The 24,826-nt window shown below is 39.4% G+C and overlaps 1 protein-coding gene across 1 annotated transcript in view; it reads right to left on the bottom strand.

The window, feature by feature from the left end:
* Positions 1-4,869: 4,869 nt before the first annotated feature.
* Positions 4,870-24,826, bottom strand: part of EPHA3 (EPH receptor A3) — a gene marked incomplete in the record, with an annotated part of 1,122,317 nt that continues 1,102,360 nt past the window's right edge. The window contains 1 exon segment of the mRNA XM_044072146.1: positions 4,870-5,865. Within this exon segment, the coding sequence (XP_043928081.1) occupies positions 5,760-5,865 (106 nt within the window).

The following is a 24,826-nucleotide window of genomic DNA, read 5'->3' as shown; positions in this document are numbered from 1 at the left end:
TGTCTAGCCAATCGGTACAGGTAATTTTCTCCCACCTTAGTGTCCAACCTTTCATACAACTCTTCATATGCCTTATCCTTAGACTTTGCCACCTCTCTGTTTGCCATGCACCTTAGCTCCTTATACTCCTGTCTACTTTCTTCATCTCTCTGACAATCCCACCACTTCTTTGCCAACCTCTTTCTCTGTATACTCTCCTGTACTTCCTCATTCCACCACCATGTCTCCTTGTCATCCTTCTGTCCAGATGTCATACCAAGCACCTTTCTAGCCATCTCCCTTACTAGCTCTGCTGTAGTTACCCAGCTATTTGGTAACTCCTCACTGCCACCCAGTGCCTGTCTTAACTTGTCACTGAACTCCACCTCACAATTACCCATTTTCAATTTCCACCATTTGATCCTTGGTGCTGCCCTCACATTCCTCCTCCTCCTCCTCTTCTTGATCACCAACGGCATCTTACAAACCATCATCCTATGCTGCCTAAAATACACTTTCCCTGGTCACCACTTTGCAGTCTCCAATCTTCTTCAAACTGGCCCTCCTACATAAGATATAATCCACCTGTGTGCATCTTCCTCCACTCTTGTATGTCACCCTATGCTCCTCCCTCTTGTTAAAACACGTATTCACCACAGCCATGTCCATCCTTTTCGCAAAACCCAGTACCATCTGACCCTCTGCATTCCTTTAACACCATACCTACCCCATTCACTTCCTCATCCCCTCTGTTCCCTTCACCAACATGCCCATTGAAATCTGCTCCAATCACCACTCTCTCACCCTTGGGTACACTCATCACGACTTCATCCAACTCGCTCCAAAATTTTTCTTTCTCGTCCATCACACACTCAAGTTGTGGAGCACATGCACTAACATTCATCATTACATCATCAATTTCCAGCATCATAAACATTACTCTATACGACACTTTTCACCTCCAAAACACTCTTAGCATACTGTTCCTTCAGGATAACTTCTATGCCATTTCTCCTCCCATCCACACCATGATAAAACAATTCAAACCCACCTCCGATACTCTTAGCCTTACTCCCCTTCCATCTGGTCTCTTGCACACACAATATACCAACATTCCTTCTGTCCATCATATCCGCTAGCTCTCTCCCTATACCAGTCATACTGCCAACATTCAAAGTTCCGACTCTCACTACCACCCCTTATTAAATCACAACTAACTACAGTACCCCCCTCTCATATCCCCCCCTCAGTGCATACCTCCTATCCAACTAGTTTGGAGTTCCCTATGCATTGTCAGACACCATTTTCATAAGAAACGACTTCTTCCCCTCCATAAACTGGAAGACTTTTACATTTTCCAACATTTACGGCTGGAAATTTCTGGACTTTAACACAAACACACTGGATTAGTTAGTCCACACCTCAGTTAGGGGGTGACATGATCCTAGATTTGGTCCTTACTAATATGGGCCAGCTTTTCCCTCACTGACTTCCTCCTTGGTCAAAGTCATACCACAAATTACATTCTCCATAAAACTGAACCTGAAGTAACTTGCTTCACCTCAGTATTCAGAGATTATATGCAGGTTAATCTAGTAAAGCTTGAGTGATGACCTGGCTAAATTCAAACCCTCTTCATCTTGATGGCTCCACTGCATAGGCAGAATCCTTTACTGCCAAATTTAAGCCCATGTAAATAATTACATATGCATCTGTCCCCTCAGAAATAAATAATGTGCAATTCAAAAATAAAGCTCTATGGTAGAACCCTAATATAAATAGGCTCTCTATATATAAAAAAAAAAAAAAAAAAAAAAAAAACTTACTGTATGTAAAAAACACACTTGCTAAACTTAACAAGGAATTCTGGACCTTGATCCAAAGCCAGTAAAAATAGCAACCTAGGAGAAATATAACTGCAATGTATTCTTTATTTTGGAAACCTCAGAAACAAATGTCCAGCACTGCACATAGCTAATCACGGAACCAAAGGACATTGCCACTCTGCTAGCAGATAAACTTAGATAAAAGCTTCACTCCTCCAATATTCTTGGATCACATGCCCACCTCAAACCTCTCAAGAACAAGTCTTCAAAAGGCCATATCCAAGACCGAGCACTACGACTACGGGGATGGACAACATACCAGGCTTCTACTGGTCATCTTGATATGTAACTGGCCAAACCCCTCTACAAAGGATATTCAACATCGGTTTCAAAATAGGCCTCATCTTAGATGAATGGAAGACAGCAACAGTCATTCCCTTACACAAAGGCAGGGCTTCAATAAACCCAGTTAATTACAGACCCATAAAGCCTGACCATCCTTATTTGTAAGACTGTGGAAAGGATTATTATGAAATTAATAAATAAGGGTACAGGTAAAACAGACTCTCAACCTGAACCAATATGAATTTGTCAAATAAAGATCTTGACTAGTTAAGCTGGTCAACTTGTTTGAAAAAGTTACTGCAGCAATGGGATAAGGATGAATCATTACACATTGCTTAGCAAGACCTCTTCGAGGTGTTCAATACCATCCAGCATTCCAGAATCATAAACTCTTGGAGGCAAATTTACATCCCTATGCATTTCACTGGGTGGCAGACTGGCTCACAAATAGAACCCAAGAAATAAAGGTGGGTCGATATACCTCCACGAAAAGACCTGCCACTAGAAGTTTACTCCAACGTTCCCTCCTTGGGGCTATTCTTTGGCATTAACGTATTGGAGATAAAAGCTAATGTTAAGGGTTTGTGGCTGACCAAGTTTGCACGTGTTATAAAAAATTTCTCAGAGGACACCATGATCCTCCCAAAAGGCCTTGTCCCAAATAAATAGCTCAAGTCAAAACCATATTCTACAACTAAATAGCAAGAATTATATAATGCTATCCATTCTGCTAGCAAGACTCCACTTGTAACTATTACATTCATAATACACCCCTGAAAATCAATCCCATAGCCAAGGATCTGGGGGACCTATATTGATAAACTGTCCTTTGATTACCATACAATCCACTATTGTGAGGAAGTTCCTTTTCATCACACAGCTTATACCTACGGGTATGGCATCCATGTCCAGGGGTGTATGTACTTGTCCCTCATTAAGCATAATGCCCCTTTCGTTATGTACTTGTCCAAACACTTGTCACAGCTGGACTGACCACAAGGACTCCTCACTAAGAAAATAAAAGGCTTAAATCACAAAAACTATGCAGTACATCTCTCATAGCTTTGTCCTCCTCCTAGATAGCATATGGGCCACTGAGGCGACCACTGCCTTATGCATAGAACCTCAACAGACACTATCCTGTCAGAACTACTATACTTTTACATGTCCAATGGCTACATAAACACCCACTCAATTCATCTCAATCTCTTCTGTAACATAGATAGAACTTGTCCGAGGAACAGGTATGTATCACAGAGAATTTCACTTTCTTGGAACCGCCTTCTACTTGGCATAAAGGAAAGTACTTCTCTTAACTTATTCAAACAATATTTGAATGAATGGATGTGTAACCACAAATTGACTAACACCATTATTGCTTACAGATGTAAACCTTCAGCATAATTCTGCTCATCTCTGAAATTTTTTGCACACAAAATATAAGGGCTAAAAACTACCATTGAAATTGAATGCTAGGCCTCTTAAGATACTTGCAGATGAATAGCCTAGGAAGTACCCATGAACCTAAGTTGTGCCTTGGGCAGACATCCTGTGCAAAACTAGTTTCTTTGTCACATGCTCACTGCCTACTAGTATATTCTCTGGTTGCCCTCAACTGAGTAAGACAGATCACATATTTGAGAATGAAAGAATAAGTAAACCACACAGCTTTTTCTAACATTAATATTATAGTGTAAGGGTCTAATTTGTAAAGATGCACCCAGTTTGCAAGCGAATTACTTGGATGTACACTTTGTAAATAGGCGTTAAGCACAGTAACTTGTGCACAGTGAAAATCAGTTTCACTCTGAGTCAGTAAAATTCTCTTCTCATACAACGAAACTAATGCAAAATAATAGCCTTCATTTCAAAAGTCCATCCTAACTTATTCCTCTGCCACCACACTAACAAATATACAATTCTAGGTGTGATTCAGGTATACAGAGATGGTAAATGCCTTGTGTTGAGTCACAGAATATGGCAGTGATGGCTTCTCGGAGTGAAAATCAGGTTCACGATTTTGCTGTATGGAATTCTTATCCACTACTCTGCCTTTACTTATAGAAGGTGAATCCACTGAAGCTAGTTATTTTGTCTTTTTTTTTTTGATGGGGAGTGTTACATGCTAATTTGTCTTATCTCATGTAACAACCATGCATACCACTCAAAATGCTGCACCATGCTAAGGTAGCATCATTCACAGGTTTTATACCTTTATTTATCCAAGATCAATTTCCAAATTTACCTCAGATCTATTTGAAAAAAGAAATAGGTTGAGATATTTTCTAAGACAACCCTCGAGTAAAACGTGTTAAAGGGGACAACTGAAAAGTAATTTGAAATGCAGTGTATAAGCAAATATCTGGTATGATTTTCACATGCAGGTTTTCTATAAAAATTAGTGTTGATGTTTGCGGTTGTTGTGGGAATAGTATTTTAAGTGTTTTTTCTCTCTGACTCTCGGTTAAGGCTTATTCTCAGGTATTTCTCAACAAGCCATGTCAGTGGGAAACTGATACTTCAAAAAGTGGAAAAAACATCCCAAGTTTCTGCTTTTTTGTTAAATTTATACATTTAGAATCAAACATGAAGTGCCTATTATCTTCATGGTCCACACCAATATATTCTGAAGTTTAAAAGGAAATACAATTGGTTATGTTAACTGATACATTCAAAAACATTAGTCAAGAGAATAAGCATAGACTCCAAACCCCATTAATAGATGTAAACACCATGTTTCATTTTATTCACAAGTTATGTCCTGAATTCGAATTAACAACAGTTAAACCTGTGTTTGTCAGCTTCATGTCTGTACCCAGCCACTGCAAAGATGTCCACAGAATGAAAAGTTCAACTGTGGACACCATTATTTAAAAAAGAAAGTGAACAAGAAAATTCAATGCATATCTCAATCTGTAAATTTCAGGAGGCGAGAATTTAAAAATCATTTCGTTTTAGGTTAAACTTTATACATTTTACAACATTTGGCACTTGCAATAATAAGTCTGACTTAAAAAAGCTTAAATGAATAAAAAAAGTGGGAAGCATAAAGTTACACAGTTTAATTTAAACTCTTGCAGTTTTACTTATAAATTTGTAGCAAAGAAAACCACTTCAGGTTTTAATATAGCTCCTGCTTTTTTCTTGAAAACAGTAATAAAACACTTCATTATTGCAGATGGTGTGGACATTCTGTAGGTCAGTCCAACCCATATGTATTCATCTTTAACAAAATACTTTTAAAAGCCCAACACTGAAACACCACTGTCACTCAGATCCAAAACATAATTCCTTCAATGCGCAGTTTGAAAGTGCTTTTGGAACATCTAGCAAATGCTCCACAGTTATTTAATTCTGGTACCAGTCCTTTACTTAACACAACAGACCACATCTGTGATACTTCAAAAGAAAATGTCAAATTTTCTCTCCTTTTTAAGGCATTTATACTCTGATAGAGTGTCTTATGCACTTTGGACTTCCAGCCACATTTTCCCATGCAATCCTCTGTGATCTCACTGAGACACTGCAGTCTTCTTGCAGACATGTGTGCCTTTCGAAGGTAACGCCCCCTTTCTCCTCCCATTGGCTGGAACAGTACCAGTAATCCATTTATACAGCAACAGGACCATTCTTCATGTCTGTGTCTAGGGGGTTGAGAGTGGTCATGGTTTTCTTCTGAGGTCCAACTACTGCAACACTGATCTTCTTTGTATCACTGAAAGATAAAAATGACCTACATTAAAATGCAGTTGGTTGACCTGTATTGTATATAATGACAAAAAAATGTGATTAGTTACAGATTTGCCGAGTGCTCAAGAAACAGTTAAATGGATGCCAAGTGCTTTCACAAAGTAGAACGCATTGATCACCTCTCCCCTCCAGCTCTACAGAAATAAAAAGTAAAATAGAAGAAAAGCACACAATATGCCCCTGTTAGTTTTGGAGAACGATCTATATCCTTAGAAGTTTTGTAGCCCATTAATGTTTGTTCATTTCCAATAACTTGCCCATTCTTGATGTAATTTTTTTATTTTTTGAGAAAACAGCACAGATTCAATAACAGACTCTAATCATCAAGATATTTTATTCACAGAGGTATTTTATTCATCAGGTAGTTTTATTTATTTATTTAAGGGATGTAAGTAGAGATTTACTTAAATATGAGCAAGCACTTTCTAAAAAAAAAAATGTTGTATCCAGAGACTTAATTTGATGTATTTTTCTTGATTCTGGAAAACTGTCATACTGGTAATCTTGCATGCCAAAATATTGAATGTGATTACTAACATTACCACATATATTAATATCATCTCATAATATTTAACAGAAGTGTATACACAACCTTTAACACTATTTTGTACTATTTTGAAATAACAGATATTGATATACTATGTAAAATGAAATCCACAGACACCCTATTAAATGAAATCCTTTGTTTACCCCCTTACACTATCATTGTACAAGTTTGCATTTCCTTCATTTCAGAGTCATAGCAGTCACACTGTCCTAGCAAGCCAAGGATGTTAAAAGTCAGACTTGGATGGGATGTCAGTCTTCTGCATACGTGCACACTGACCCAGTACTTGGGTTCATTTTGAAAAAGTGCCTGTACACTTTCCCTATAGCTTTGGGTGGAATGCAAACAGGTACAGGGAGAACATGTAGGCTCCTTGAAAGTTTGCATCAACAATCAACACAAAATATGAAGACAGTGTAGGAAGGCTGAATAGAACCCTTTCTGAAGTAAACCCAGTTCTTGGGTAAGTGGCCAAAGTGAATCTAAAACGATCTATACATGAAAAAAATGGCTTTGACAGAAACTTGACTGCACTGCAATAGTTAATGAAGATCAACATAAACAATCCCCCACCCTTATTTAACCTGTTATTAAACTGCTTATGTCCCTGTCAAGGGAGCCCGCAGGATTTTTTGCAGGGGGTGCAAACCCAGAGCCCCACCCACACAGCCACACCCCCTCTACCCATGCAGCCCCACCCACACAACCACACCCCCTCCACCCACGCAGCCCCACCATCTCCACCCACACAACACCCCCACACGCAGCCATTACAGGGTCCCATTAACTTGGCTATTTCTCCCCAGTTGCCATAAACACTGTTCAAAATTCTCAGTTTGCATAATGTCTTATGCTTTACTTCTACAATGATTACAGATATCTAGATTTAATTAGGAATCCGTGACAATTTTTTTTACATACCCCATGTACATTGCAACTAACTCAAGGGAACTTTCACCTGGCAGCACTTTTGAATTCTGATCAAGAAGGCTTGGCTGTTCAGTTCTCTATACTGGAATAATTTCTCATTCATTGCTAATAATCATTTTATTTACTTGGGTACTAACAGAGTTTTCCTTTTTACTTTTTACCTCCAATAAAGACAAGGTGTTTTATCTCAAAATACTTCCCCTGGTTTTATTTATTTATTTATTTATAAATTACTTAGAAACAACTACTGGGGAATAGTGTTCATTAGCTCAGTATTTCTCATGTAGGACACTAAACTGTCTCCCATGAGCCTGTTCAGATTATACAGATTAGTTTATAACACTAGTGTTCTTTGGCTTCCAAGATTAGCTCTCAGTAACAGAAGTTGCTGTTTAAATAAAAGCTGGCATTCTGTGCTCTGGATTCATGATACATTACAGTTGTATTTAACTTAAACTGTGTGCAGTCACTAAATTATGTATATCTTTTAATTAATGCTTAATCAAGCATTTCTTCATAATCCCAACATTGACACAGTTGCAAATCATCACTTCATCTTTTTAAAGATAATTCCAATAGCCCTAATATATGCACATTATTAAGTGTCGCCTCACAGTAAGACGTTGTCTTGTTCGATTCTCAGCTAGAGCGTCTTCTGTGTGGAGACGTGCATGAATGGGTGTACCTTCGCTGAAGGTTGTGCGTCAGGGCCGGCAACTCTGCACGTAAAAATCTACTGCCAATCATTAGCAGACCGGAGTTCCGCTGTGGTGACCCCTAAACCAGGAAAAGCCAAAAGAGACAACAACAACAGCATTAATTCTTTTGTCAAGATTAGTTTTACTGAGTGGGCGAGGGAAAATCTGAGTGTTTTCTGCTTTTGTGTGGTTGGCCCTTGGTTATATGAAACTGGGTCTGCATTATCAGTGATGTAAACAACTTCATTATATGCTTAACTAAAAGTTTTAGACCTTTTTTCTTGACACAGCCATTTGAGTATCCTTCCTCTTACTGTGACAAACAAGAGTAGCCATGCATAGGAAGTGTACATAATTATACATATGATTATACATATGATTAGAATATATACAAATTGTATTAATTATAATATAAAATAATTTAATTGTATCCCTTCTATAATACAGCACCACTGAGTATCTTTCCTCTTACTGTGACAAACAAGAGTAGCCATGCATAGGAAGTGTACATAATTATACATATGATTATACATAGGATTAGAATATATACAAATTGTATTAATTATAATATAAAATAATTTAATTGTATCCCTTCTATAATACAGCACCACTTGTTAGAGTGTGTTTTAAATGTATAGTTTTGAATGTTTTTCCAGCAAGCAATGAAACAAAACATATGAACCAATAATGACAAACTGCCCAATACAGAACATTTCAACCATAAAAGGCCACTTAAACTTCTATCATTACACTCCACCAATATCAGTCAGTATGTACAATCTCTGCAGAAGTAAAAATCATCTGAATAATTCCACATTAAAGAGATCTGTAACTAATGAATAGCTTATATTAGTAAACAAACAATTTTGCATTTCAGTGTTTCATTTACAAATTCAGTGCTTGCTGCCCTTGAAGAATTAAATTGCTAATGTTACATTAAAAAATTGGTAAGCTCTTAATATTGCAATAGGAAATGACTGACAAACCAACAAGTTCATAGTTTATAGGCATCTCATATACAAAGGAGGGCACACAGAGTGAAAAACTCCTATTTCCCCCTTAAAATGCATCAAATATTCAGCAACTGAAAGGGCACGCAATACCAGCACTTCATCTGCTTGGTGTGGGAGTAGCATCCACAGCCTTCTGCACCAAAGGCAATTATGGTACTAACACTGCTTTCAATTTCTACAGTGCAAACGGTGACTACCATTAGCTAAACAAAACAGTTAGTTGCACTTAGTACGAGCAACAGTAAATTTCTCTTCCCTTGAAACTCATTCCTAATGCCTTACTCTCTCATCCTATATTTTTGCTGGCATACCACTATTCAATGTTCTTTAAGCACTCTGTAAATGTGGGTATTAGTCCCTTCAATAATTTAATCTCCAGTTACTAATATGTCATGTCTTACCAGACTAATTTTTTACCTATTATTCAGTACTGTTTCATATTCCAGTTGTATAAAAGAATAATCTTCATTACAGTTAGTCTTATTAACCTCACTGTTTTTACCACCTACATCACTTGCTTGCAATGATACAATTCTCTTCTAGTTTTCCTTTGAATCCTCAATCTGCTGAGAATCCTGAATTGCAAGTGTGTCATCTGTAGCATCAAGTTTAATATAGGTCAAGTGATCTATACTAGTAGAGGGTACTTCCTTTCCTTAATGTGTTCTACTTGCACTTTGCTAAACATGATTTATCATCAGCCTAGTCATTAAAATATGTACGAGTTTTCCAAGTTGTGCCAACTGCACAAGTAAAACCATCCTCAGCAACTCCAAATTTATTACCAACAGTAGTAAGCAAACCCATCTTCTTACATGAGGAACACAAGTCTCCAAGTTGTAATGTATTGTACTTAATATACACAAAGCATTTAGTACATTGGACAAGATATGTAATACTTCAGCAAATCAATGATACACATTTAAAGGATGCATTTTCAGTAACAAAGAAAAGTAAAGAATTATAAATCAAAAATATATAAATCAATAACAGAATTCACAGACTTTTTAACAACTAGGAAATGTAAGTCAAATTGTATGAAAGAATCACAATATAGAAACTAATATAAAATAAAGTGCACTGAACTAACCTTTTATTCTGACCTACAGCACCAGTTTTGCATGTGACACTGCTAAACATCTGTAACTACTTGAGCTCGCAACCACTTGTGGTCACGGCTCAAGTTAATCACCACTTTGGGATAAGGCATGGAGTGTCATACCTACAATCTGTACCAAGTTATAACTAGCTAGGCCCTTTATAAGCAGAAACACTCTAGCACTTCAATCTGTCCCTTTCTTCCAACAAATAGTTAAAGAATCAAAGGTAAAAAATAAAATACATCACTTAAAGGATACACCTAAAATAAAATATATCACAAAGGATATTCCTACCAAGCAGTTAAACAGAAAACCATAAAACACGAATGACTAAAGATACAGTCTGCTCATCATGCAACCACTGTTATCTTTTTTACTTTATTTATATTTGTTGACCGGGAGTGTCCGACTGGATGTAGGTCCATTTTCAGTGGAGGGAAGGGGAGAAAAGCTCCACAGTTTAAACAGTTAGTAGTTACATTGGATTACATAGCGATTAACAATTTACATAGCAATTACTTACAACATATTTACAGATGAAGAACATAGTACATCAGTAGACGACTAGAATCTTTAACTGTGAAGTACATAACAGACATTAACAAATGTTACAATAAGAAGTTCCTGCTGTATAATAAGTACTAGGCTTATGAGCATCTGAGCTTGCTATAGTCAAGGTAGTTAGTGGAGTGGAAAAAAAGGTAGTGGTTGGATGGGGTGGGTGATATTAGAGTGGGAGTTGCAAGGGCATAGCCAGCATGTTTTAAGGTGCGCTTTTAGTAAAGTTTTGAAGTGGGTGCATGATGGTATGGAGGTAATTATGGGTGGGAGGGAGTTCCATAATTTGGCTATGGTACAAGAGAATAGTGCTTCATCAGCAGAGTTATTGGCTTTAGTGATCTGCAAGTGATTTTTGTTGCTGGATCTTAGTGGTCTGGTGGTGCGATAGGGTTGGAGTAGATTCTGGAGGGATGGGACATTTAGTGGATGGTTTACTAGTTTGTGGGCGAGTGAGAGTTGATACCATTGCAGGAAGTGAGGGAGTTCAAGCCAGCCCAGTTCAGCAAGTGAGAGACAGTGGTGACTACAGTAGGATGCCCCTGTGGCGAATTTGGCGATTTTGTTGTAGCAGGTCTCTAGCCTGTTTAGATCGCATTGCCTTAGGTTGGTATATATTGGACATGCATAAAGTAGCGTGAAGATAAGGTGGGAATTTGCTATTGAAATCTTTGCTGCTTTGGTGAGAAGTTGCTTATTTCTGTATAACGCTCCTAGTTTTTTGTGGACTTTTTTTATGGTCATGGATATGTGAATGTCAAATTTTTATTTATTGTCTATTTCCACTCCTAGCAATTTGGTGTGTTCAGTTGGGTATATAGTGGTATTGTCTTTTGCTGTGATGTTAAAGTGGGTTGGAAGACGAGTAGTTTAGTTTTGTTTGGGTTGAGTATTAATTGGGCATCGGATAACCAAGTTTCAACAGAGGAAAAGGCTTCCTGTGTGACTTTTTGCAGTTTGGGTAGGGACTGGGCTGAGCAGATGATGGTCGAGTCATCTGCGTATTGTATGAGTGTGCCATGTTTGGTGGCAGAGGCTAGATTATTGGTGAAAACAGAGAAGAGTAGGGGTCCAAGGATGGATCCTTGGGGAACCCCTATGGAGGCAGGTAGTTGGGGAGATATGTCATTCTGCCATACAACAGATTGTTGGTGGTCAGACAGGTAACTCTGAAACCAGTTGGTGACAGATTGTGAGGATAGGTTATTGAGGACAGAGATAAGTTGTTTGTGTGGGGCCATCTCAAATGCTTTAGCTGGGTCTAGGAAAGTAGCAGAGGAGAGATAGCCATTGTTTTTATGCTGAAGAATAGTGTTAGTAAAGGAGAGTAAGGCAGTGGTGGTGCTATGGTTTGGTCGGAAACCATGCTGAGTACTGGAAAGGAGGTTGTTAGTAAGGAGGTAGTCTGAGACCTGAGAGTGTATGTATCTCTCTAGTATTTTGGAGAGTGGAGAGAGAATAGCTATGGGGCGGTAATTGGTTAGTTCTGTAGAGGGTCCGCCTTTGTGGAGGGGAATTATATGTGATACTTTCCACAGTGTGGGAACGTAACTTTGACAGAGATCGGTTAATCAAGATGGATACTGGGTGGTAGGCCACAGCATCAGCTGCGATTTGTAGGGATTCACTTGGGAGGGTGTCTGCTGCTAATTTGGTGGGCTTAAGTTTAGTTAAGAGTTTTTTTTATGTTTGAGGTAGGTACAGGAGAAAAAGAGAAGGCAGTGGGGAGATTACTAGTTGAATGTGTGGGATGGAGGGGAGGGGGGTTGTGTTGTTTAGCTAGTGATAGCATGGTTTGTGTGAAGTGCGTGTTGAATGAGGTAGCAATATTTTCTGAAGAGTGAGGGATGTTAGGAGGAGGGGTACTGACTTTACCTGGGTGGAGGATGGAGTTTATGGAGGACCAGAATTGTTTGGGGATGTGCTGGGAAGAGTCTAGGGCAGACTGGTAGTATTGGAATTTGTCCTGTTTTATTAGCTTTTTGACTCTATTGCGTAGTTCTAGGAATTTCTGTCTAGTTGAGGGGGTTTTGGTTTTGCGCCAGTGCTCCCAGGCTTTATCCCGGTTTTTAATTTCTGACTTAGTGGTTTTCTGTAGCCATGGGGAGGGTTGTGCTTTGATTCTGGAAAGTCTTATGGGGGCATGGTAATTAAGGATGCTCAGGAAGGTAGTATTAAATAATTCAACTGCGTCATCAAGACTGAGGTACTTTAGAGGACGCCAGTTACATTCTTTGAGGGATGAGATGAATGTGAGTGGGTTAAAGTTTATTTTTTTACGTATTTGACGATAGATGACAGGTTTAGCTTGGTACAGGTATTTTTTGAGTAGGAATGTTGGGGAGTGATCACTGAGGCTATCTGATAAGCAGCCTGTTATATATGACTGGGGGTTCTTACTGACTAGTATCCAATCCAGGGTAGTGTGCTTGCTGGAGTTTTTATTTATCCTGGTTGGTGACTGGACTAGTTGGGTGAAGCCATGAAGGTTTACATGATGGGTTGGATGGTTGCCAGAACAGGATTGCCAGTCAATATTGAAATCACCTAAACTGATAGTTTCTTGGGGGAGATGGTGGGTAGACCAGCTGAGGAGGTTTTCTAGTGGACGGATGTTTTGGCCAGGTGGGAAGTAGCTTCCAATTATGTTGATGTTTTTGTTTTGGTTTATTTTGAGGTTGGTATATATTATTTTTTCATTGCCTATTTGTGGAGCTGATGATTTCAAGATCTGGATGTTTAGATGCTGTTTAAATATTATAGCTACACCGCCTCCTTTCTTGTTTAGCCGGTCTACTCTTAGTATGCCATAACCTATAGGGAGTATTTGCTCACTGGTAATGTGAGGTTTTAACCAGGTTTCTGTCAGGATGACTATATCTGAGGAGTACAAATGTATGGTGGCATGGAGTTCATGGACTTTGATGGATATACTTCTAATATTTAGGCTTAGTAGAAGGAAGTCACTTGGCTTTCTATTGGCTGTAATATTGGAGAAGTTGTGGTTTCTAGTCTGATTATGAGGACTGGGGTTGGAGATGGTAGGGCCAGGGTTGGAGTGGATGTCTCCACTTAGGGCTAGTTTTGATATGCATGAGGTTATTAGTTTTCTCAGTTTGTGAAGGTATTTGTTTATAAGGGAAACTTTATGATTGTGCTCTGTGGGTAATAGGTATGGTGGGAGGGTTCCTATGTTAAGTTGTAGGGATGCTTTATGTTTGAGTAATATAGTTGGTAGAATATGTGGGGGTGCATAGGGATGGTTCTTGAGTTGGTGGGAGGGGAGCTGAGTGAGGGTGAGACATGAGTGGTGATGTGAGTAGCAGTACAGTGGTAGTGGTTGAGTGGGGGAATGATTGAGCTTTCGTAGGATGTAAGATATGCAAGGACAGTGCATGCAGTGAGTATAGGTAAGGTATGCTTGTACATGTTAGTTGAGGAGGTGTGATAATAGTGGGAAGATGGAGGAGGTAGTGTTGGGTTAGTGCTGTGGTTGGCTATTGGAAAGATGGGAGGGGTTTGTGAGTGTAATAAAGGTGGGACCACTGGGGGTGGGAGGGAATAGGGGGCAGGGTGTGGAGTGAAGCGGGTAGAGACCCTGTTAGTTGCTCTTATGAGGGGGCTGGAAACAATCAGGTAACAGAGTTAACTGATAAATGAACATATGATAGTGACAAGGGTGGTTGTAGTTTTAAAAATGGTGCCTGCCACAGGTAATATTTATTAACTTTGGGATTGTCTTAATGTAATAAACAGGGAAGGGGAGGGGAGAACAAGGGTGTGAGCAGGCAGTTCTTTGCACTGCTGCTAATGAGCCAAAGCAAAGACAAGTTTGTGTTTTAAGAAACAATTGCAATTGACCAAGGACTGCTCTGAAACCAAGTAATTTCATAACCATTTCTCAGGTGGAAAAACAGGATAACCTTGTATCAGTAGGCTGCTGTGGTCTCAGTTTAAATTAAACACACAGTATTGATCAGTTATGGATACTATTTGCTAACAGAAGGGAATAAGAGAGAAAGTGGAAGATGAGTGTGTGTGTGTGTGGGGGGGGGGCTGCTTACAAGCCAAAGCAGAGTGCCCCCCAGGGGAAAATGAATATTGGCTCAAACAGGTAGACACATGCTCAAAGTTAACTTTAGCTGTTTGCAGACAGTTTAGACCCGGACTGCGCTTTTCTTATAAGAATGATAAAGGTGGTAAAAGTTAACTTTAGCTGTTTGCAGACAGTTTAGACCCGGACTGCGCTTTTCTTATAAGAATGATAAAGGTGGTACCGCAGTTGAATACTTGAGTGTTTTTTGGTTGGAGAGACACTGAGCTCCTCATGGGGCCTGTAGCAGAGATGTTTTGTTTTAAACTCCATGGACATAGCAAAGTAAGGCACTCAATTAACACATACTTCTAACTATTAAGAATGACAAAACATCTACATATAGATTTCATATTTCTCTCTTTCTACAAAAAGCACACTCAAATACATTAAAGCTGTAACACTGACAATGAATAAAAGTTTTTTCCCTTGAATTTTATGTTGCATCCTCACTAGTTTGCACTCAGTCTCATCCTGTTATGGTTTCTATATTTATTTCCTTTCACCAAAGTAATAAACATCTCACCTTATCATCTCAGTACACATCTTTACCACCTCAGACTTAGCTAATGCATCATATTCTCCATTCAGTCTTCAGTGTAGTATATCTTAAAGACTGTACAAAGGAAAAGTCTAAGAATTTCTAGATGCTATGAATTCCTTCCAGAAAAAAGTCTAAGAATTTCTAGATGCTAGGAATTCCTTCCAGAACTGTGCCAAAGATCAGGATCTCTCAAGAACCATACTCAGATTAGCATTCTCCTCTGGAACTGTACTGCAGCAAAAGACGCTACTTTAAAGTGATAGCTGAGCGCTGATCTTTAGTGTCCCCCATGTGTACAACTACTTTGTGTCATGAATTTCAGCAGACTTTCAGCAGAGTAAAATTCAAGAAACCAGTCCAGTTAGCGTTCATCTTCCACTGTATTATCTGCATCTCTATATGATGCACAAGAGCTAAAAGACTTTCTCTCTAGCACACGATCATCTACATCTTTCAGACATACTAAGACTTCCCAATTTTAAAGAACTTATTTTGCTAGTCTCATTGCAGACCCATTTCATTAACCCGTACTACCACACCTCAATGCAATGCTTCTTTTTATACAATGGCTGCACAGATTCACAGGTTCTGTACTCTGTTGCCATACTAACAGGTTTACAGATCTCCTTTTACAGTATTAGTTTTCCTGAAACATTGGATACTCCATATTCACTATAATAGTTCTATATGGCTGCACTTATAACTACATTGCATAGCAAAGGCCATTATAGTACTCATAACTTCACTATATTTTAATGGTCACTACAGTATGCATAACTACACTATTCTACACTGTAGTGATTAATACAACACAGAGACACATTTTTTAAACGGCCAGACAAGTAATAATTACATCATGGCAAGATGGAAAAAAATCATAGCAAATCAATGTTCCAATTACTCAGCACAAATTTAATCACAAAGTAAATTACACTCCTACATTCATATAATTTTAGCCCTTAAAAAGTTGCAATAAATTTATTTTAAACTTAAAAGACTTTAGTCTACATCTCAAGAAATTCACATTTCTGGTGTAACTGATCAAGCAAGCAAATAGGGCAGCGGTTGGTCTCTCCTTGTGTTTAGATTTCCTGGGACAAGAGTTACTTTGATACTCATCTTTCAACTTGGATCAAAGTAGAATGGGGGGGGGCAAAGACATGGGGGAGAGAAGGTGAGGCTGACTTGCATGTCCTTATCACCTGAGGCTTGGCTTACATACAACTTCTTCCTTTTCTTCTACTCACTCAGAATTTAATGCAATTTACTTTCAGGTATATAGTTAAAAACCTCCCAGGAGTAAGAACGTGCGTCTGCAGACAACCTTGTTAGGCAAGACATCAGACTTGCTCCTTAAAATTATTATGTTTAAAAAAAAATTCCAATATATGGCATTTTGATTTCCAGAAACAAAAATAAACCAACGACAAAAGGGACAGTTCCTTGCACCTCAGAAGGTAATCAGACTCATAGCTCTCAACCAATCAGGGACAAACCCAGACGATCAGGGACACCTTTAATACGTCACTCAGTACCAATAAGTTCAGACAACGGGAGAATAAGAGAAATGTAAAATACAGATTTTGAAATAAAAGAAGTCTAACTTAAATATTGTCATTTTTATTGTGTAATTTGCCACCTTTTCTCCAAATCACCAGTTTTAGGAGGGATTAAGAGGGACAGAGCTAAAATAGGAGTCAAAATCAAGACATGATTCAAAATCAGACCAGTCAGCATACCTCTCAAATATCAAGTACTGACACACAGCACTTTCCTAGACCTTGTACTACCTAAAGTAGGCGTTATTCCTGCTTGCCCCTTAACATTTTAATGCGTGAATACAACCTGATGTGTGTACTGTAATCCACACACACAAACATACTTAGCTGTATTTAACTCTACTGTTCTGAAACTACCATGAATCTGGCAACCTGTCACACAATCAATCCAAGTACTTAAAAGGGAAAAAAAAACATCAGTTTGAGTCCACTTAATATAGCACATCATTACTCAACATATACAAACCAGCTATTAATGACAGCAATCTGGAAAGGATATGTGCAACCTTCACAAAGTAGATTGCTTTTTTTATCACTTTAAAAAAAGTATTTTTCAATGTCATTTCTGTCACCAGGGAGACTAACAACCTATGATCGACAATTCAAAAAGTGGCTCTGAGGAAAGCAACTATAAAGCGCGCAACCTTCTAAGCATACAGGACTTTGAACTAGTAGAATCTATACACAAAAGCTACATCACTGAGGAAATTGACTTTGGCAGTTAATTAATCTGCGTTTTACAGAAATACATTCTATCCTTCGGGTGTTAGCTTTAACCAAGGTAAAAACTTGAGCCTAGCCAGCCTTCTTAAGTTAAGACTAAGCTAATGTCCACATTTCAGTGTTCAAACTACCGCCGGCACAAGGAAAAGGAAGTGGCTTGCTTAGCCTATTCACAATGTTAAAGCAGCCAACATTGCTTACCTCTCTGTGGCCAGAAGCTCTGAAGGAAGATGTCGAAGTGCCACAGCTGGAAAACTCAAGTTTGCTCCTACCTTTGTGGAATCCCTCTCTGCTCCTGAAATGGCTTGCTTGCTCCGATTCTAATGGCAATACCCTCTTCCTGGACACAACACAGCATCTCTGTTGGCGCCCATCTGGAATTCAAATTCCGCGCGTGAATGCAGAAGATGAAGACATAAACCATCGATCGCACGTATGGAGAAGACGAAAACAGGTCGCAAGCACCTCTGTTTGTACGACTGGATGCAAAGGGCGTTCTTAAAGAAAAGCGCCCTTAAAAATTTTTTTTTTTTAAATTAGAAGTAAATTAATCTCCTGGCTAGCCGATTCCAGCTGGGTGCAAGTGCACCCCCTTGCACCTGCCTGCGGGCGCCCTTGGTCCCTGTATTATACAGTGATGTAATAACACACGGGATTGTTAAACCAATCTGTTAAAAGCACAATTAAAATGTTAAAGTGGAGAAAAAACAAAATTAAAAAAATAGATACACAGTTAAGAGATTAATACAATTAGGTTTATATTATGATGTTAATATGGAGGCTACCCACATGGATTTAAATAAACAATCTTGAGAGTCTTTTGAAATAAGACCTTGCACTCAAATCAGAAAAGGTAGCAGACCCCACGCATCCCCAGCCAAACAGGCAAAAGGTGTGCCTAGTCAAAGTATCAGGTAGAGTTTTGCTGACAATCTGGAGATGGGATATGAAACATGCGACACAAATGGTAAGAGGTAAAGTTTCAAACTGGCACTGCAAGATATACTAATCCTGTAGCACAGGGGTAAGACAGTGGTGATTTGTACAAGTCAGTTCAGGATGATTGTAAAATCCATGTTACTGAACTCAAGTCTGTAGATGCAATGTCATGCTTAACCGGAAATGTTTTCACAGCTGCTGAGTCCTGACACTTCAGCGTCAGCGAGCTCTCACTCATAGGTTCATAGGTTGATACTAGGCTATCTGCCCTAGGGCATTTACAAGCCTAGCCAGAGTGTGTTTGGCTTTCGCCTCCCTTTTAGATTAGTTAAGGTCACAGAAGATAGCCCTTTTAAAGTTAGTTTACTGTGCCTCTGTCTAGCAAGGACATAGAAGAGATCCCAGGGGTAAACTTACGATCCCCCATCCACTCATCAAGATTTCTCTTGAAAAGGGTCAGTGAGGGGCTCTACCTAACATGGATTGGGATCCTGTTCCAGAGTGAGGGGAGCCTTTGGGATATGAATATGTCCCTCCAGCATGTCCTATTTATTGCCGTGCTGAGGTTTAAGTCACTGGAGCATGTAGCTCTGAGGGATTTGGATTTCCTGAGGTGGAGCATGTCCATTAATTCTGGGTTGGACATGGCTTTATACATAAAGCATAGGTCGCCACTGAGTAGGTAGTAAGCAACTGAGTAGAGCTGGAGTTTCTTTAGCCGAACTGCATAGGGCATCTGTTTGAGGCAGTTGCTGCAGGTGTCGAGTAAGGTACATCCCAAAGGGGGCATTGTATTCAATTATGGGCCTGATGAGTAGAGGGGCACAATGACCTCTCGATCTAGATGTGAACCCTTTTGTGATAAGGTGGGCTATAATAGAAGGTCTTTCTAACCACTTTGGCAACGTGATCGTCAAAGGAGAAATTACTATCTACTTGTGCCCCCAAATCCCTAATTACTTCTTCTGTACTTAATGGATTACCACCTATGTGGTAATTTGTGGGCACTTTGTTTTTCCCAAAGGGGATAACTATGCACTTTTTGGCATTTAGCTTGAGGCCATGGCTCTGGCACCAGGTATCCATCTCTGTGAGACCTTTTTGGAGGATGCTTGTGTCAGCCTGAGAGTCGATTATGGCTCCCAGTTTGCAGTCATCTGCGAACTTGGTCAGCCATAGTCCTCCCGTGTTAGCCTGTACCTCAGAGAAGTATATACCGAACAAGAGAGGTCCCAGGACTGAGCCTTGTGGGACGCCACTTGTAACTGGTTTTGAGTCTGACATGGCACCTGTAATTCTGACCATGTGGCTTCTATCCCTGAGCCAGTTTGCAACCCATCTTGTGACATAGGGGTTGATATTTAAGCTGGTGAGCTTATTTATGATGCCCGAGTGGGGTATTGTGTCAAAGGCTTTTGCGAGGTCCAGTTAGGCTGTGTGGACTACCTTCCCTTCATCTATGGCCTTAGTAACTGTTTCAATGAAGTCAACTAGGTTTAAGAGGCAAGATCTGCCCTTAACAAAGACTAATTGGGTAGGATCCAGTATCTGGAGGTTCCCAATGTCTTTGTTTATGAGTTCCATGATGATACGCTCCATAGCTTTGCAGACCAGACTAGTCAGGCTTATGGGGCGATAGTTACCGGGGTCCGTTGTGACACCACCTTTGTGGAGTGAGACCACTGTTGCTGTATGCCATTCTTTGGGTACATATCCTCTAGTAAGGCTGAGATTGAACAGTGACTATGTGAGGGTTCAGTTCTTCTTGGAGCTCGTGTAAGACGCAGCTCAGGACACCGTCCGGTCCCATTGATGCTGTGTTTTTTGCTTTTGAGAGGGCAGCTTTCTCCTGTGCATCTGTGATGTCAGAGAGGCTACATTCTGTTAGGATGGACATTTGCTCTTTTGGGGGGGAAGGGGCGGAGAAGTTTGCACTGAACCCGTCTGCCAGGATGTTGGCAATGTCTGTGGGTTTAGTGTATTTTTTGTCATTTTGCACTAACTCAGAGCATATCTGGGAGTTGCCACCCAGATTCCTGACATAACTAAAGAAAGCCTTGTGATTATCTTTAGTGTCTTGTGCAATTTTTCTTTTGAAGCTGGCCTTGGATGATTTTATGAGGGATCGTAGTTGCTTGCTAGTACTGATCAGAGATGACTTCCCTTTTAGGGGTTTTGCTCCATCATGTAGTAGCTTCCTCCTTCTGTTGTATAGCTTATTTATGGCCGTGGTCCACCAGACAGTTCTCCTACCTTTGGAGGAGTGAGTCTTGGTTTTATTTGGGATAGCACAATCCATGCATTCCTGTAGGTGTCCATAGAATGCGTTTGTAAAGGATTATGCGGTTTGGGCAGTATTTTCCACTGGCCAGGGGGCTTTGAAGGATTCCACCTCGGTTTTGAGAAGTGTGAAGTTTGCTTTTCAGAAATTTTTCACCGTGGTTTCCTTGTCTGGGGGTGGGGATGGGATATGGATGTCCAGTGAGATTAATTTATGGTCTGATCTTACCAATGAGGGGTTTACCTCTGGTGTGGACATAGAGTCCCCATGTTGGTGATGACCAGGTCCAATATGTTGTCCCCTCTTGTGGGAGTGGTGACCAGTTGTTCCATAGCATTTCAGTTTATAAATTCTAGGAACCGTTGGGCTAGGGTGTTGGGGCTTGAGTAGTTTTCCCAGTCAATGTTTGGGTAGTTGAAGTCACCCAATATTATGGTGTTTGGAGAGACCTTCATATTCTCCAGTGTTCTCAGGAATGCCGAGTGGGGTTCCCGAGTTTGGGAGGGTGGTCTGTAGCAGGCTACAAACTGAAAGGCAGTTTTGCCCACTGTTAGTTGCACATGAATGGTCTCCGATGCTTCGTGCAGTGCCACTAACCTGGAGGTGTGGGCATCTTTGATGAATATGGATGCACCCCCTCCTTTTGTGATTCGGTCTGAGTTTTGGGGCCGAAAAACATGGTATGAGGTATAACCTGGTAGTGCTGGGGTGCTCTCGGGAGCCTTGAACCAGGTTTCAACTCCTAATCTGATGTTGGAGTATTGATTCTGAAGCAGTACTATCCAAACATGTAAATACATTACTATTGGTTTGACAATGCAATTTTCTATAAAAATTAAAAAGTTCAGTTTTAGTTTTATATGTCTAAGCAGTACAGCGGCTATAAATCTCAAACCAAAAAATAAAAGTGCTTGTAAATGGTCACTTCAATATTAACCAGAAATACTCAGAATACGAGACCTGTTCACATCTTAAAATTCATGGTATAGATTTTTTCTCACGACTGGTATAAAATATACTCTTACACAAATATTTCTTGTGGCACTAAGCAAGTAGTTTACACTTTAACACGTCCTTGTTTGTTTTATATTGGAGAGACTAAAAGGAAATTTAGTGATAGGTTAACAGAACATATTCAAGATACAAGACAGGGTAAACTAGATACTGCTACAGGGGACATTTTGTAAAAAATAAATAAATACATAAAAATAAAAATTCTAATGTGTTACTGGCTTCTATTTTACTACAGATCAAAGTTAAAGGTACTGAACAGCATTTAATTAAATACAAGTTAATATACAGAAAAAATATATGCATGTTAAAGTATGGCGCTCAGTTACTGAATAGGTTAAACAGAGAAATTAACTGGAGGTATTTGATTCATTAATGTGTATTGAATTGATACATTTTAACTTGTGTTTTAATATGCCGATTGCTCAGGAACTGTATATAGTGTTTTATATCGGATTACATCACTTCCTAGGAGGCTTTTAGCAGAGGTGTTAGAAATGATGAAATACAATTGGAGTATGCTCTCTGTAGTTGTTTTTAAGATTTGTTTGTTGAGTTATTTGTGCTGTTATTTTTATTTACACTTTGTTGACCAGGTTAGTCCTACTTGACTACCGGCATTTCTTCTATGGAAACCTGATGTAGTATTCATACTTATTAGGGAAAATTGGCCACACACCAACGAACTTCCTCTGTTCTTTTTAGCACCATGGAATATTTTATATGTACCTGAGCTGATGCAAGGTAAAAGGGGAGCAAAACTGAAAATAACCTTAAATTTCTTATAGCAGTACTTTATTACACTTATTGTAGATTTCACCGTTGAACTGAGATATAAAACCAGAATGATGTGGATCCAGGCAGGCAAAATGCAACATCTGTTTAAAAAAAAAAAAAAAAAAAAAAGACACTCAATAACTTTTTTTTTTTTTTGTTAAATAAAGAAGGCTCAAAACTGGGTGGTAAATGACAAATGTGTTAGATCCTAATTCAGGTAGGGGAAATAAATGGAGGATATCTTCAGAGAAGACCATGCTATGTAGCAAATCGCTTGCGCTACAGGACGTCTACAGGCCCAGCTAGTCTAGGGTCCAAAACAACAGTGGGAAGAATGCTAACCTAAACTGCCCAATTACCGAAGTACAGCTGACATCTTAAAACTCAGCCCAATAAAATTCAAAGCAATTACATTATCCTAATTGTAAACGGAAAACTCAACCTGAAATGGGCAGTCTGCTATGACATAGCTTTATGCAGTAGATGAGTACGGAGAAGAAAGCGTCTAATATCTGCAATCATACTGGATAATCATGCTACTTTGACACACTGAAACGATAAAGTTCTATGTATGAACAAATGGGCCGGGCTGCACATACTGACAATGGCAGAATGATGGGTAAAAAGCTGCATTAATCTTCTTTGATGCAACATTGTCTTCTCAAGAGACTTCTGAGTAGCAAACACAATGCTCATTACCCCTCAGCTTGTCCTCAACCAAGCAACACTTCAACAGGTAGAATTCTTAACACCATTATGAAAAAATATGCCATTCCTAGATCATTCATGCAATGAATGTCACATCTGTTTGGATAAAAGCACCGAGAATGGAAGGTATGTTGCTTTGATCCATATGATTTAGAGCTCCCATGATTCTGTGTAATCTTTACCTTTTTTAGATCAGACACGTTTTGGAATACAATGCAGTTGTGTGTATCCATTCAAACTGTGAAACAAAAATTCAAGTTGGTGCAGAGGAAATTTACCAGTCAAATTTCAAGTCATGAAGTTTACTGATCATCATAATAGTCTAGAGAGACAATCTGTGCAATATATCCTATAGTTATTTACACAGTGATAGAATGGGTATGGTCTTTAAGGAATTTTAAAATCTGTTGCATTACAAATGGATTTGTTTAAAAGAGAGAGTCGCATGATGCTTGATCCAAATGTGCTTAAAAAGTGTTCTTACAGAACTGTGCAGCATTTTTTAATTTGTACATGGTTTTGAGCAAGGCCACAAAGAACTGGCACTTTCCTGCTATGTTGTAGATGGTAAGATTCATCAGATATCAGTCCTACCTTTCAATACCTCACTTTGAGAAACTCACTTAACTAGAGAAGTTGCCTCTGAGTCACAAAAGTACACGTTTACTTATTTTTTTCACATTTGTTATATGGAGGTTGTAGTAATCAAACTCAGGATACAGCTCTGAATTCTTCTTATTAAGAAGCCTCAAGATCTGCTGCCCCTGTGCCATTTGCTCAGCTCGGATTTGGTCTAACATCATATGCTTGATTACCTTTGTTCAGGTCAGACTTGCTCCGACATCTTACGCTTGACTACCTTTGTTCAGGTCATATTTCTCCAAAATCTTATGCTAGACCCAACACTCTAGATGCTCGACCCCACCCAGTTTGGGTTTTTCAAGGGGAGATCATGACTCAAACTTCATGGACTTCTTCGAGCCAGTCACAAAAGCACTAGTTGAGGGCAATTCTGTGCATACGGCCTACCTAGACTTAGCCAAGGTCTTTGACACAATCCCCCACTCAGGCATCATTGATAAACATACCCAGCTGGATATCAACCCATATATTGTCAGGAGGGTTGCAAACTGGCTCAGGGAAAGAACTCAAACGGTCAAAATAGGGTACTCCACCTCCTCCAGCAGACCCGTAACCAGTGTTCCACAGAGCTCAGTTCTAGGACCCCTACTGTTCAGAATCTACTTCTCTGAAGTACAGGCTAAAACTAAAGGACTGTGGCTGACAAAGTTTGCTGATGACTGCAAACTGGGAGCGAGCATTAAAACCCCTAGCAATGTCAACATCCTGCAAGAAGGTCTTACGCAGACTAATGACTAGTGCCAAGGTCATAGGCTTAACAATGCAAAAAAATACATCACCTTCAGCAAGGGTGATGTTCCTGC

Source organism: Protopterus annectens, chromosome 5.part0 (assembly GCF_019279795.1).
Source record: "Protopterus annectens isolate FY-2018-M chromosome 5.part0, PAN1.0, whole genome shotgun sequence".
Lineage (NCBI taxonomy): Eukaryota > Metazoa > Chordata > Ceratodontiformes > Protopteridae > Protopterus > Protopterus annectens.
Note: the sequence above shows the minus strand (reverse complement) of the source record. Positions and strands in the feature narration are given on the sequence as shown.